General features: G+C 40.7%; 1 protein-coding gene across 1 annotated transcript in view; it reads left to right on the plus strand.

The window, feature by feature from the left end:
* elp1 (elongator acetyltransferase complex subunit 1) overlaps positions 1 to 15,378 on the plus strand; it is a 181,734-nt gene that overhangs the window by 38,331 nt on the left and 128,025 nt on the right. The window contains exons 9-10 of the mRNA XM_051929899.1: positions 833 to 956; positions 13,449 to 13,542. Of these exons, the coding sequence (XP_051785859.1) occupies positions 833 to 956; positions 13,449 to 13,542 (218 nt within the window). The remainder of the gene's footprint in view (positions 1 to 832; positions 957 to 13,448; positions 13,543 to 15,378) is intronic.

Genomic DNA, 15,378 nt, shown 5'->3' on the forward strand with positions numbered 1-15,378 from the left:
ATGCCTTCCAATGAGGAAGCAGAGCCTGGGGACTCAGAGGTGGGCTCCCCCATCTCTCGGACTGAGGTCACCGAGGTGGTCAAAAAAACTCCTTGGTGGTAGGGTCCCGGGGGTGGATGAGATACGCCTGGAGTTCCTCAAGGCTCTGGATGTTGTAGGACTGACACCAAGCACACACTAGGGACAATTTAGAATTGCCAATGCACCTAACATGCATGTCTTTGGACTTTGGGAGGAAACCCATGCAGACACAGGAAGAACATGCAAACTCCATGCAGGGAGGACCCGGGAAGCAAACTCCGGTCTCCTTACTGCGAGGCAGAAGTGCTACCACTGCCCAACCGTGCCACCCGTGTTGAATTTCTAAATGCTGGTTTTATTTTTTTTCTCCTGTTTCATTTATACCCAGGTGACGCTGGGTACTTTGACTAGTTTTTAATAAAAGTTCCTGTTAGCCTGGTTTATTCCTTCTATGTCCCCATTTTTTAATAATGTCATTTTCTATCCCTCTTAATGTAGACCAGGTGCACAGGCCTATCCCAGCTATCATAGGGCACAAGGCAGGAACAAACCCTCTACATGGTGTCAGCCCATCGCTGGGTAAACACAACACACAGACACGAGCCAGTTTAGCGTCACCAGTTCACATAACCTGCAGGTCTTTGAACTGTTGGAGACAACCCATGCAGACATGGGGAGAACATGCAGACTCCAGCAGTCAGGACTTGTGACTTGAACTCTGGTCTCCTCACTGTGGGTACCGTGTGCCACCATGCTGCCTTTTTAATAATGTAATATGTTTTAATGCATTTTTTTTTAATTCCCATTTCAGACCTTCTGGAAGTTTGATTGCATCAGCACAGCGGAAGCCCAACAAGTATGATGTTGTGTTTTTTGAGAAAAATGGGCTTCTTCATGGAGAATTCACACTTCCTTTTCAAAAGGATGAAGTTAAGGTAAGTGATTCTTGTATGTGTGCAAGGTCATGGCTTTTAACCCCTTGCTGCTCGTGTAGGCAGAGTGATAGGTTTTTAAAGGTTTCACTAAAATGTGCAACCGACAGCCCATGAACTAAATTAATACTTCACACAGGTCTTTATAAAAGAAGAAATCAGGCAGACATAAATAGAAGCTCCGAATGTACAGATTTTAAAATGCCAGACGTGTTTGAGGCTGTTGACGTGTCAAAGGCAAATAATATCTTCATATTTCTTAATGCCTCGCAGTTAGGAGACTCGGGTTCACTTCCCAGGTCCTCCCTGCGTGGAGTTTGCATGTTCTCCCCGTGTCTGCGTGGGTTTCCTCCCACAGTCCAAAGACATGCAGGTTAGGTGCATTGGCGATTCTAAATTGTCCCAAGTGTGTGCCCTGCGGTGGGCTGGCGCCCTGTCGGGATTTGTTCCTGCCTTGTGCCCTGTATTGGCTGGGATTGGCTCCAGCAGACTCCCGTGACCCTGTAGTTAGGATATAGTGGGTTGGATAATGGATGGATATTTCTTAATGTACTGAAAGAAATGAAAGGTGTGATGTTATTTATAAACCTTTATCAAGCATATTCCAGTAATCACTTGAGATGGCAGCAGTTGCTTGATTTTAATGGAAAGTTGCCAGTCTAATTTATTCACACAAGAAGGGAGACAAAATGGATTGTAATAACAAGAAGAAGAACAACAGTGTATCTCTGGTATTGCCCAAAATCACTCAAGGAATGCCTCAGTGGGCTGTAATAGAAGCTGTTTTTTGACAGCCCCCCACCTTGACTCTCAAGAAAAAAAACTCCCATGAAGCCCTTGTAGGGGAAAAAAAAATGAAAGAAATGGGGGTCAAAAAACGGAGTAAATACAACACACAAAACAGAACAGAAGTGATCCTCTTCACAGAGCCAAATGGCCAATCTATCGTGGACACTTCAGGAATATAATACAACAGGACAAACTACTTTGTTTTTATAATAATTATGGAATAGTAAGCATTACTTTTCTACTGTGCAAAATTAATGAAAATAGTAATCAGAAATATTTTTGGTGATGAAAATGATTAGGATTGGTGTCGTAAGTGGCGGAGCGAATCAACATACAGACAGGAGGCGGGTGAGTTGGTGGAGTGTTGTTAGGCCCACAGTCTGTTCCTCAACACCCTCAAGACAAACGAGATGATAGTGGACTTCAGAAGGGCAAGGTGGGGAGCATAACCCTATGGTACATCAGTAGCTGGATTGTCAGGAGTATAGCATTTCTGTATTTTTAGGATTTCACCTAGAGTAGTGGTCTCCCAACACGTCGCTCGCAAGCTGCTGGTAGCTTGAAACCCCTTTCCAAGTAGCTCGCCAAAGGGTTAATGAATCCTACATAAATTTGAAAACTTGATTAGTCAAAATAGGGCTGGGCAATCTTTCCAAACAATCATATCACGGTCGTTTTAACACAAAATCACGATCCACAATCTGAATTGCAGTCTGCCTTTTCAATGTGGCAGACACTTAAGAGAATACCCAGACTCAAACTCATCAAGACCTAAGTAACAGTTTATTTGTAAATATCAAACAAAGTTGAATTCAATTATTCTCTCGTTCGCTAGCAAAGCGGAGTTAAGGTACACGTCCTGAAGCTGGCGAGTGAGTGAGGAAGGCCCCTTCCCTCGGCCCATCGCGTGGATCTCAGATTCGCGCAAATAAATCGGAAACACAAGCGAACTCTGATACATAGTCTAATACATAGACTTCTCTCATTTCAGAGCGAAATGAGAGAAGTCGCAAAATCAACCGGAATGTTCAAGCAAATTATAGAATAAACCCGATCTAAATCCGTGAAGTAGTTCTCTCGTGAAAAACAGACAGACAGATTTTGGATTTTATATATTATATACTAGACAAAGAGCCCGTTTTAACAACGTAAGATGAAACGGGCACGAGTGGAATAGTAATAAGTGTAAGCACCACAAACCTGATATAGGTGTATTGAATGAATGCGTAATTGAATCAGAATGCGTGATTAGGTCTCGAGCTGTAGTCGAAATCGCCTTTCAGGCCTCTAGAGCTTTAATCGTAGTCGCCTTTCTCTTTGAATTTTCACGGCCATAAATCCGCCGCCTGCCGCGATGTCGGTCTCGTAAGGTTTTTTGGGCAGCTGCGCAGAAGGAGACTGTGCATTCGGCTTCGGACGGACGTGAGTGAGTGAGTGAGGAGGCTGGCGAATTATATATAAGATTAGTAAACCTTCAAAATAATGTGCAGTTAAAGTCTCAACAGCATTCTCAGCATTTCTGGAGCTTAGCAGAGCCAGATAACTCTAAGAATCTTCACCAAGCAGCTCTGAAAATGTCTGCTTTGTTTGGGTCTCCATACCTCGGTGAGTCTGACATGAATATCATGAAATCAAAGTTCAGAACAAGACTGACAGACAAACATTTAAACGACTCCATCAGAGTGAACCTCAGTGGCTCCACTCCACCAGACACCTCAGTGCCAGTCATCTGACTAACTAAAAAACACATCATACATGCGATTGGACCTGTGAATAAAGTGACACAGTGACACGTAACAATGACAAATGAAAAAGTCATATCTGTGGATTTGGAATTGCATTCATGTTTCAATTCAGTAGTGTGAGATAAACTAGAAAATGCATACAGACATACAAAATGTATTTGCAGGTGAACTCAATTTTTTTTGTGATGTTTTAATGCAAAATATGAGTTGTGGACACCAACATTTTCTAAATGTTCAGGCAAAACAAGCTTATTCAGTTTGTTTGGGTTGAAATAAGCTATGAGAAGAAACATGAGGAGCTCTCGGCCATTTTCATTTTGTAAAAGTAGCTCTCAGGGGGAGAAAAAAGGTTGGAGACCCCTGACGTAGACCCAGCGTGGCTCCATCCCGATCAAGACGTCCTAGCAGCGAATTTTCTTACTGCACTGCTTGAAAGAGGCTAGGCTGCTTTTTGCTATCTTAACCTCTTTTTATAGAGGCACCATCACAGTTTGGTTTGGATCCTGCAATGTCTCAGGCTCCCCCAGTGACTCCAACCAGTCATTAAAACAATAGAGAAGATTGCTGGGGCCAGTCTGCCTCTGCTGCTGGACAGTTACAGTAAACCCTGCATTCAGAGGGCCACTGGCACGATCAGAGACCCATCCCACCTCTCCCATAAACCTTTTGTTTCCTTACTGTCTAAAAGAGGATCCTGTACTCTGATCGCCAGGACAATGAGACTCAAAAACACACCCCTGCCCCCTCTCCCAATCTATGGCTCGGTCTGCTAAAATTCTGTCTGCCCGTCTCTGTGAATCAAATTCATAATGCATTATAGTTACCATATCTCATTTTTAATTGAACAATTCTGTGTTTTTGACTTATTTATTGCATCCTCCCATTTGCTATCTATCATTATTCTGTTGCAGGTAACTAGGCTGTAGCGGTCAGGGGTCGCTAAGATTCACACCGCCAAAAATGACGGTGATTTATTTATTTTAATAGAGGAGATCCCAGGAACGTCCCCAGCCTTGGATCGATCCACGCACACTCACAACAGAGACCAAATGAAGCGCACTGGGAACATTAAACAATCTATACTAATTAATAAAAGGCAAAGCCCTCACTGACTCACTGACTGACTGACTGACTGACTGACTGACTGACTGACTCACTCACTCACTCACTCACTCACTCACTCATCACTAATTCTCCAACTTCCAGTGTAGGTGGAAGGCTGAAATTTGGCAGGCTCATTCCTTACAGCTTACTTACAAAAGTTAGGCAGGTTTCATTTCGAAATTCTACGCGTAATGGTCATAACTGGAACCTGTTTTTTGTCCATATACTCTAATGGAGGAGGCGGAGTCACGTATTATTATATTATGCCTCCTACGTAATCACGTGAAGTGAAAACAAGGAAGAGATTTACAGCACGAGTCAAACGCGGGAACGAAGGTAAATGACGTTAATTGTTGAGTGTCTTTTAATACTGTGTAATTGTTGAGTGTCTTTTAATACTGTGTAAGCATACATATAAACAGATGTGCAATTAAACGTGTGCATTTACGGGGTGATTTCTCAGGCTTAAAGCTCGAAGTGATCACTCAAGTGAAGGCAGCTTCACAAAAAAACAGATCCTTAGCAAACTGTTATTGGTATATTTTACCTCAATTTTAAAAGGTTTTCTTTTCTTCTTAATAAAAATTTAAAAGCAGAATTTCGCCGGTGCGAACCGTGGGGATTTGAGCGACTGACGCATACAGACATATTCATGAGTGCAGGTACTTCGGAAACAAAGCACCGTGTAAACCTAAAGTTTAAATTAAGTTCATAGACCTACAAAAGGTTGCCATTGATTTCAGGCAAGATTGCTTTTCTCCTGTACAACTATATGTTGCATTCTCAAGAGTATGCTTGCACGGCTTGGTCATATTACAACCGGAGTGCTGAACTGACAAACTGGTATACAAACAGAACAATCGTAAAAACAGGATTAAATAAAAAGGCTGCTTCCGTTGGCGAAGCAACGAAAAAGGAAGACCTTATATGACGTTCATTTATAAAACAGCGGAGAGGCAGTGTGAAGTCAGCTACACAAAAAAACATCCTTAACAAATTGTTAGTGGTATATTTTACCTCAATTTAAAAAGGTTTTCTTTTCTTCTTAATAAAAATTTAAAAGCAGTACTTCGCCGGTGCCAAGCGCGGGGATTTCAGCGACTGACACATACAGATATATTCATGAGTGCAGGTACTATGGAAACAGAGCACCGTGTAAACCTAAAGTTTAAATTAAGTTCATAGACCTACAAAAGGTTGCCATTGATTTGAGGCTAAATTGCTTTTCTCCTGTACAACTATACGTTGCATTCTTAACAGTAAGCTTGCACGACTTGGTCATATTCCAACCAGAGTGCTGAACTGACAATACATAGATAGAGATATATATATATGTGTATGTAAGTAGATATGTATATATGTGTGTATATATGTGTGAGATATAGATAGATAGATAGATAGATAGATACAGAGATATATATATATATATATATATATATATATATATATATATATATATATATATATATATATATATATATATAAGATAGATAGATAGAGATACAGTATATATATAGATAGATATATGTGTATGTATGTAGATATGTATATATGTGTATATATATGTAGATATGTATATATGTGTATATATATGTAGATATGTAAATATGTATATGTATATATATATGTGTCTGTGTGTGTATATATATATATGTATGTGTGTATATGTATGTGTGTATATATGTTGATATATGTATATATAAGTATATATGTTTATGTGTATATATATGTTTACATAACCTCTTTAACACACTACTTCTCCGCTGCGAAGCGCGGGTATTTTGCTAGTTAAGTATATAATGCAATTAAATTAACTAAATGAAAACAATAATACCACTCCTGACCCCTTCGGCGATATTACATCTTTATATATAATCTTCATTTGGATCTTGATCTTTGTTTGTCCGTGAATTCACTGCCTTGTGTGGTGTTCCTGCTGTGTTCAGTAGAGGGCAGTAGTGATGGAGGAGGATCGTTGGATGACGTTGGAGTGTGGTGATTAAAGAGGATTGAACTAAAGGAGACTACGTGCTGTTTGTACTGGCTGAATACACAACACCTTGGTTGTTACTTTTCGTTTACAAACACTGTCGATACCACTCTTTGTGTTTAGATCTGGCGTCGACACCGTGCTTTGTGTTTAGATCTGGCGTCGACACCTGATTTGTTGTCGAGACTGTGGTTTTTTGTGTTTCTATCGACCGTCGTTGGCAGCACTTCGTCCAAATCGAATGTTCACCCACTTCTTGGAGTCGGCAGTCAGAGTATATAAGTCGGACACACTTCTGTGATTTTCCATCAGTCGGCGTTTGGAGTTCAAGAAAGAATCATTGGTTCTTCCTTACTCTTTGGATTGCCACAAAGCAACCTGCAAGATTGGAGAAAGGTTGAGAAGAGATCGTGAGAGGAAACGACAGCGTCATGAAAACGAGACGGACTGTGAACGGAGAGAAGCAGAAATGCTCCTCCACCACCACATAATTACTATTCGGACAGTGATTCCGAGTAGGCCGTTCCTATCGAATCAATGTCCAAGGGTTTTGTTTTGTAATTTTGTTTCCCTTATAAAAAATCATAATGCTGTGCGACGAAGGGCCCAGTTCACGACTGGCAGCCGCGTTTAAACAGGGAGCCCTTCACAGACAACTTTAACACACGCAACGTAGTTGGGCGCACATGGCTAGTTTAACATATAAATACAAACACCACACAGCAAAGTCCATGTACAAACCAAACCGGATGATATGAGAGGTGACAAAGTTAAGTCCAGTGATCTGTATGTTGAAAGGGTGAAGGAAAACACAGTCCTACCGGTAGGATGAAGTCGGATGGATGTTTGAGGGAAAGCCAATGAATCCAAACACAGTCCTCAGTATACAGGTAACCAGACGATCCAGACCCCAACAAACGAATACACTCCAGGACACAATGGTTAAATAGGCTCAATTAACAGCAGGCAGGCAATACGACAGATAAATGCAACACACAACTTACAACAACAAAGCAACTTTTTTCTTTTTGGTCACGTGTCCTCCTTTTAACATCATTTGACAACCTTTGACCCTGACAGCCCCTGCATGGACTGCTGGGAGATGCAGTTCTTACTGACTGTAGTACTGCTACAAGGCATTTTTAACTGTACTTGTGTTAGGTTTTTTACTTTCTCGCATACAAAGTATAGGGAAAGAGTTGTAATCGTCCAAAAATTCAATGTCGAGATTTTGATAAATCTCAACGTTTTAGACCTCCCTGAGTCTGAAAGTACCATTTTTGGAATTATGTCTGTCTGTCTGTGTGTGTGTGTGTAGCATGATAACCTGAGTACGCTTTCACTTTGGTCAGCCAAATTTTGCATACAAATATTAGTCCAAAAATTGATTAGAAATCTACATTTTATACCTATTTCCACTAACCAGAATGTGGTACTTTACCTTTCATTCATGTAGCTGCAGAGTCCGATTTTAGTCAACTTTACTTTTATAATAATTGTTCAGTATATTATTCATTTGATTTGATTTGTTGTTGATGGTTCTTTACTTGTACATAATATAAAAATGTAATCATTGTCTTGCAGTTTACTCCTCAAATACTGTAAATACCGAAAAATCGATCATAAAATCAGACCCCAACTTATATGCCTGTTCAGAAATACGACACTTAATTATTATTTTTTTTTCATCTTCTTACCTCCTCTAATCTCTCATCAGTTTATCAGACACATTGAATTTTGTTGCAGCTGTGCAGTTACCAATTACTTTCGCTACTTCAACAATGTTTAATTTAAAACCAGCTTCATATTTTCTTCTGATCGAACGCTCCATCGTAGAGAAGTGATGCTCTTACGATAAAAGTGTATGAGGGTGTGAGATACAAAACACACAAATCAGTGCCAATGTTGCTTCGGAATAGTTTGGGTATCACCGTGTGGTCACGTAGGCACGATAGAGACAGAGAGTGAGAGGTTAGGAACACACACTGATACAGCACATTGCTGCACCCACATAGAAAAGAAAAAGGCCCTGTGCCCCATGGTTACTCTCTCAGGTGGGCGTTAGCATATCGTAATCTCTTGGACCAATAGTGGGAGTTTTCTGCATTTGACACATACGGCCGACATTATAAAATACCAGAAATTATACGATGAAATCAAGTCCTGACTTATCCGCAAGTATATAAGGTATCCATCCCCATATCTGAGTATACGAGAAAGTTTAGGGGAGACCACTCCCGATTTTTAAATTATGTCTTATACATTTGGTATCTATTTAAGATTTTAATTCTATCACTGGCCAACAAGCATTTTGCTACTGGGATTCTTTCATCTGTACTTTAACAAATTTCACTTGCTGACTCCAAATCTGAAAGCCGTTTTTGTCCAGCACGTCCCATTTTCTAGTTATGATGTTCCAGGTCTTGGACAACTAGGGTGACTGGACAGTAAAGGTGATGCATTTCAGCATTTAAGACATAAGTTTGGTTTCAAGAAAAGAGAAGCCAAAATTAAGGAAGGTGTTTTTGTTGGCGTTGAAATCATTGAACTGATGCTTGACGATGAGTACAAAAGGAAACTGAAGCCAACTGAATCAGCACCCTCATTCATGCGGGTTGTCCAGAATTTTCTTGACAAGCACAGAGCAGAGAATTATACTGAGCTTGTGGAGAATATGCTGAAAGTACAGTTAGGTCCATAAATATTTGAACAGAGACAACTGTTTTTCTAATTTTGGTTCTGTACATTACTACAATGAATTTTAAATAAAACAACTCAGATGCAGTTGAAGTGCAGACTTTCAGCTTTAATTCAGTGGGGTGAACAAAACGATAAAAATGGGAGGCAACTATGCAGCGTCACACAGTGGCACCCAGCAGGGCTGTGAAGCCGAACTCCATCTCCCATGATGCCCTGCGGGAATCCGGTGCACCTCCATGCTGCAGGGAAGACGCCATCTAACGCGTCGGATGTGTCGGCCGTCCATCACAATATACTTTAACGTGTCTCTGATATCGTCTTCTGATTTGTTTTCAGAATAAACACATCAAAACAATTTTGGTGGGACAGAGTTCAAACTCCAGATACCGTGCTGATAAATTATATTGATATTCAAAAGTGTCAAAACGTCAGTGATGTGTATTTCAGAAACCTGACATGCTAGCTTAATTCCTATTTCATATATGAAATCAGTGTTAAAAACGTAATAAAGAACTGCTCTGAAGTTCCCAGGAGCAATCAAAAAATGTTTTTTGTAGACCAGTGTTATTTTAAATTGCATTTTGACTGAAGAGGAATGAAATTTCATTTCATTGTATGACCCTGTGGATCACAGAGCTGAGATGACAAAAAAATTGACTTTGAAATAAAATACTAACTGCGGTGGGTTGGCACCCTGCCCAGGATTGGTTCCTGCCTTGTGCCCAGTGTTGGCCGGGATTGGCTCCTGCAGACCCCCGTGACCCTGTGTTTGGATTCAGCGGGTTGGAAAATGGATGGATGGATAAAATACTAAATAACAGCCAGCATGGGTTCATGAGAGGTTAGTTGTGCCAAGCCCGTCTTTTTGTTAATAATGTGAGATGTACACTGCCAGTCAAATGTTTTACAGCATCTGTTTTTTTTTCGGTTTCATGGAAATGCATGCAGTTTAATGCCTTAATCTTTTATTAAATCAAGGCGTAGATCAAATAATGGCAAATAAACAAATAAGTCATCCATCCATCCATAATCCAACCCTCTATATCCTAACTACAGGGTCACGGGGGTCTGCTGGAACTAATCCCAGCCAACACAGGGTGCAAGGCAGGAGACAAACCCCAGGCAGGGCGCCAGCCCATCGCAGGGCACGTACACACCTATACACACACACACACACACACCAGGGACAATTTAGAATCGCCAATGCACCTAACCTGCATGTTTTTGGACTGTGGGAGGAAATCGGAGTACCCGGAGGAAACCCACGCAGACACGGGGAGAACATGCAAACTCCACGCAGGGAGAACCCGGGAAGCGAACCCACTGTGCCACCATGCCGCCCTAACTAATAGGTCAAGGAATCATTAAGTGCCCAAAATTTAATTCAAATTTTAGATTCTGCAAAGTAGCCACCTTTTGCTGATATAACAGCTAAACTGTGATTCAGAATGCCAGTCACTCTGTGTAAGTCACCAACTCAGACCATCACACTTCATCCTCCATATCTGACAGTTGGTGTCACACACTGAGGAGCCATCCTGTCACCAAGTCGACAGAATAAAACCACTGAAGATTTTAAAATTTTGATTCAACGGTTCATAAGACTTTCTTCCAGTGTGCAGTAGTCCACAGCCGGTATTTCAAGGCCCAGTTTTGTTCTTTAAGGAATGGCTTTCTTCCTGCCACTCGCCTTGTCAAACCTGCAGCACAAAGTCTCCCCTTCACAGTCGACACTGACACTTGCTTTTTCCTACCTGAACTGTTATGCTGTGTTTGAAGCTGTTGTGACCTTCAGAAGCTTGTGACTTAGGGAGAGATCCAGCCGAGCCAATCAGTTTCTTCCAGTTTCCAGTTGCCTTTGGATTGTGTGGGACACCACTGGACTGAATGACACTTTGATTTTTTTTGCAATTTCTCTAAATGAAAGGCCTGCACTTCTAAGGGCAATAATGCTCTGTCTCCTTTCATTTGTTACTTGCCGTTTTCTTGTCAGTATTACTGAAATTTACAACTTTCAACAGTGTAATATTGTCCAAGTAGTACTTCAAAGTGGGGTTTTTTTTAAGTAATCAACAGAAGTTGGGACACCTGTGCAAATAGTTTGCTTCTACTTGCAAGACTTCATTTTCCTTAATTGCTGCAGAATACCTGTAGGTTGCAACCTACTAGTTGTATCCTGAAGAGCACCCATATATAATATTCTGAAATTTCATTTATTTTCAGTTTTTGCTAACCTTAACTTTAAGTGTAAACCTCAGTCAGTTTACTGCTTACCTTTTCACCATTTTAGGCCATTCATTGCATTTCAACTGATTAAGAGAGAGGTTGGGAGCATTTGCCGCACCCACCACATGATGAACCACCTGGATTGGGACTCGAGTGCAGCGGGTGACACCTCAGTACCACACTGGAACAGTGTTAGGTTTCTTATGGCGGCTGGAGTGCCAATCCTGCAACCAACCCTCAGGTCTTCCCTGAAAGTTGGAGGACCTGTTTGTAGGACTGGATGGAGATTAACGTTACACCCAAATTATTTATTTATTTATTTTTATTGAATTTATTGTAATCATTGATACAAATCAATTTTTACAAAAAATAGGTTTGAAGAAACAAAAAAAAAACGAGTCGACCTCCGCCCCTGAGAGAGAGAGCATGGCCAACAGAGTAGAACTTAAGGCTTGTAGACATACCTAAATTTAATAGACCAGTAGAGATGCATGGAGAGGAAAAAGAGATGCGGAGATAATTGCTTCCTCTGTGCTTTAAGAGCTTACTCTATAATTTTATTGATTATATCCTGCCAGGTTTTAAAAAAATTCTGTACACATTACACCCAAATTAGAAGGAAAAACAGAGGTGTTCTAAAAATTTTGACCAGTAGTGTAGTCTGCAGTTTTTCAGTGCTAAAATCTTTTGCGTTAAATTCTCTCAGTTTATAACACAGCATATCCATAATTAAATAAGCTAACATAAGAGGGTTAAGTGTGTTGTTACAACTGGTATAACTGAGTTTATAATTATTTTAAATGTTCTGACAGAGTAACCGATCTATACAATAATCCCTCGCTATATTGCGCTTCGACTTTCGCGTCTTCACTGTATCGTGGATTTTATATGTAAGCATATTTAAATATATATTGCGGATTTTTCGCTGGTTTGTGGGTTTCAGTGGACAATGGGTGTTTTAATTTCTGGTACATGCTTCCTCAGTTGGTTTGCCCAGTTGATTTCATACAAGGGACGCTATTGGCAGATGGCTGAGAAGCTACCCAATCAGAGCACGTATTAGGTATTAAATAAAACTCCTCAAATATATTGTGAGCAGGGGGGCTGTTCGCACCCCTAGAAGATACGGACACTCCTCTAAAAAATGCTGAAAGACTACCTTCCATTGCTCCCTTTCTTGCTGGGCTTACTTGCGGCTGCTTTGTCAAGTGATATGTTTCCCGCAGGGTGCTTCGCATACTTAGGTGCTGTTCGGACTATTATCGGTTTTTGATTGTTTGCTTTTCTCTCTCTCTCTCTGTCTCTCCCTCTGACATTCTCTGCTCCTGACGGAGGGGGTGTGAGCAGGGGGGCTGTTTGCACACCTAGAGGATACGGACGCTCCTCAAAAAATACTGAAAGGCTACCTTCACGTTGCTCCCTTCCTTTCTGGGCTTCCTTGCAGCTGCTTTGTCAAGCGATATGCTTCCCACACGGTGCTTTGCATACTTAAAAGCCTGAACAGCACCTATCGGTTTTTGATTGTTTGCTTTTCTTTCTCTCTCTCTCTCTCTCTCTCTCTGTGACGCGCACTCCTTTGAAGAGGAAGATATGTTTGCATTCGTTTAATTGTGAGACGGAACTGTCATCTCCATCTTGTCATGGAGCACAGTTTAAACTTTTGAAAAAGAGACAAATGTTTGTTTGCAGTGTTTGAATAACGTTCCTGTCTCTCTACAACCTCCTTTGTTTCTGTGCAAATCTGTGACCCAAGCATGACAATATAAAAATAACCATATAAACATATGGTTTCTACTTCGCGGATTTTCACCTTTCGCGGGGGGTTCTGGAACGCAACCCCCGTGATCGAGGAGGGATTACTGTAGTACATCTTGAAAAGGAATAATTAAGTTTTTACTTCTGGTTTATTCACTTGATGGTTTTATATTTACCTTTGTTTAGGTTAAGGAACTCCTCTGGAACAGTGACTCAACAGTGTTGGCCGTCTGGTTGGAAGATCTGTGTGTAGATGGCACAAGCAAGGGTAATGTCTATGGTAAGAGTGGAATATCCCTGCTAACTCAATAATTTTATTTGAAATATTCTAATGCTTTTATAGGTGAAAGCTAAACAACAACTAATTATAGTGCCTTCCCAATGTGAACTTCATTCCAAAGGGCTTCATAACCAGAGAGTCACATATTTCTGTAACCAAAGCAGAGGCAAGATGATTTACTTTACTCAGGATCTAACAGTGACAACCAAATAAATGACCCTTTATTTCCATTCTAACACAGTAATTATTACACTGCTGTTGATACATAAACACTAATATAGGGTGTCCACGGGTTACGACACAGTTCCGTTCCTACGATAGTGATGTAACCCGAATTTTGGTGTAAGTCGAAATACACCCGAGCCTAAGTCACTTACCTATCCTAACATCCATCGATCCATTTTCCAACCCGCTGAATCCGAACACAGGGTCACAGGGGGTCTGCTGGAGCCAATCCCAGCCAACACAGAGTACAAGGCAGGGAACCAATCCTGGGCAGGGTGCCAACCCACCGCAGGACACACACCCACACACCAAGCACACACTAGGGCCAATTTAGAATCGCCAATCCACCTAACCTGCATGTCTTTGGACTGTGGGAGGAAACCGGAGCGCCCGGAGGAAACCCACGCAGACACGGGGAGAACATGCAAACTCCACGCTGGGAGGACCCGGGAAGCGAACCCGGGTCTCCTAACTGCGAGGCAGCAGCGCTACCACTGTGCCACCGTGCCGCCCCTATCCTAACACATTTGCAAAATCATAATCTAGAACATAAATACACAACTAAGCCACAGAAAAAGGAAAAGGACATAAATATACTGTACACTGTACTGTAGTAACAGAAAAAATGAGTGTAAAAAAAAATTCCTTACCTTTATTTCTTCTCACGTCTCAATTTTTTTTTTAAGTTTTTATGGGAGTGAGTGTTGTAAACTCGAAACGTGGTATGTTGAGACGTTGTAACCCGAGGACCCCCTGTAAATGGTAATAGTGTTAGTAATAAAACATATCATTATAGTATCTTTATATCTCTCTATTATAAAAGGAAATCCTAGGACGAGATTTTTTTCAAAAAGATAATTTCAAGTCCCGCGAGATGAGACTTTGGCCATGAGATTTTTTTCTTGTCCCGCCCTCATCTCAGCCATATACAACCACACACACGGCCCTGTCACCTCTCATTTGTGTGAATGCTTTTGTCAGACACATTTCCTGCTCTCTTAACCCTTATAAATTTTAAAGTTTTCCTCATTTTAAGTTCCCAATAAAAGAAGACGTATTATGTCCAAATCTTATTGAAGAATTTCATCCCGAAGGGTTATCGACAGAAGAAATGAGTACACTGGCACCAAGAAACGATGAAGTCAAATGAATTAACACAAAAATTGTCAAACAGTTACATGGCAAATTGGTTAAATGCGTATCAATAAACTATACTGAGACAGTTGGTGGTGACGGTGCGGAAGATGAAAACATCAATTTACAATATCACAAAGAATATCTACAACCGTTAACACCATCTAGTCTTCCACCGTCCGAATTACTGTTGAAAGAAGGATGTATCCAAGAAAGGTAATGTAGTATATCTTTTGCAGATAACATTAGACAACAAAGGAGATCTTAATATTGCCATTCATATTAAAACGTTTACAGTTTCCCGTTAGAATAGCTTTTGCAAAGACAAATCATAGGGACAAACATTCTAAAAAGTAGTTAATAGAGAGAAAGAAATGATATTCACTCACGGGCAGTTATATGTTGCGTTATCACGATGAAAGTCCAAAGACAGAATTAAAATTCAGTGCAATATTGACCAAAATTTAATTCAAAAAA

The sequence above is a fragment of the Erpetoichthys calabaricus genome, chromosome 7, assembly GCF_900747795.2.
Source record: "Erpetoichthys calabaricus chromosome 7, fErpCal1.3, whole genome shotgun sequence".
Classification (NCBI taxonomy): domain Eukaryota; kingdom Metazoa; phylum Chordata; class Cladistia; order Polypteriformes; family Polypteridae; genus Erpetoichthys; species Erpetoichthys calabaricus.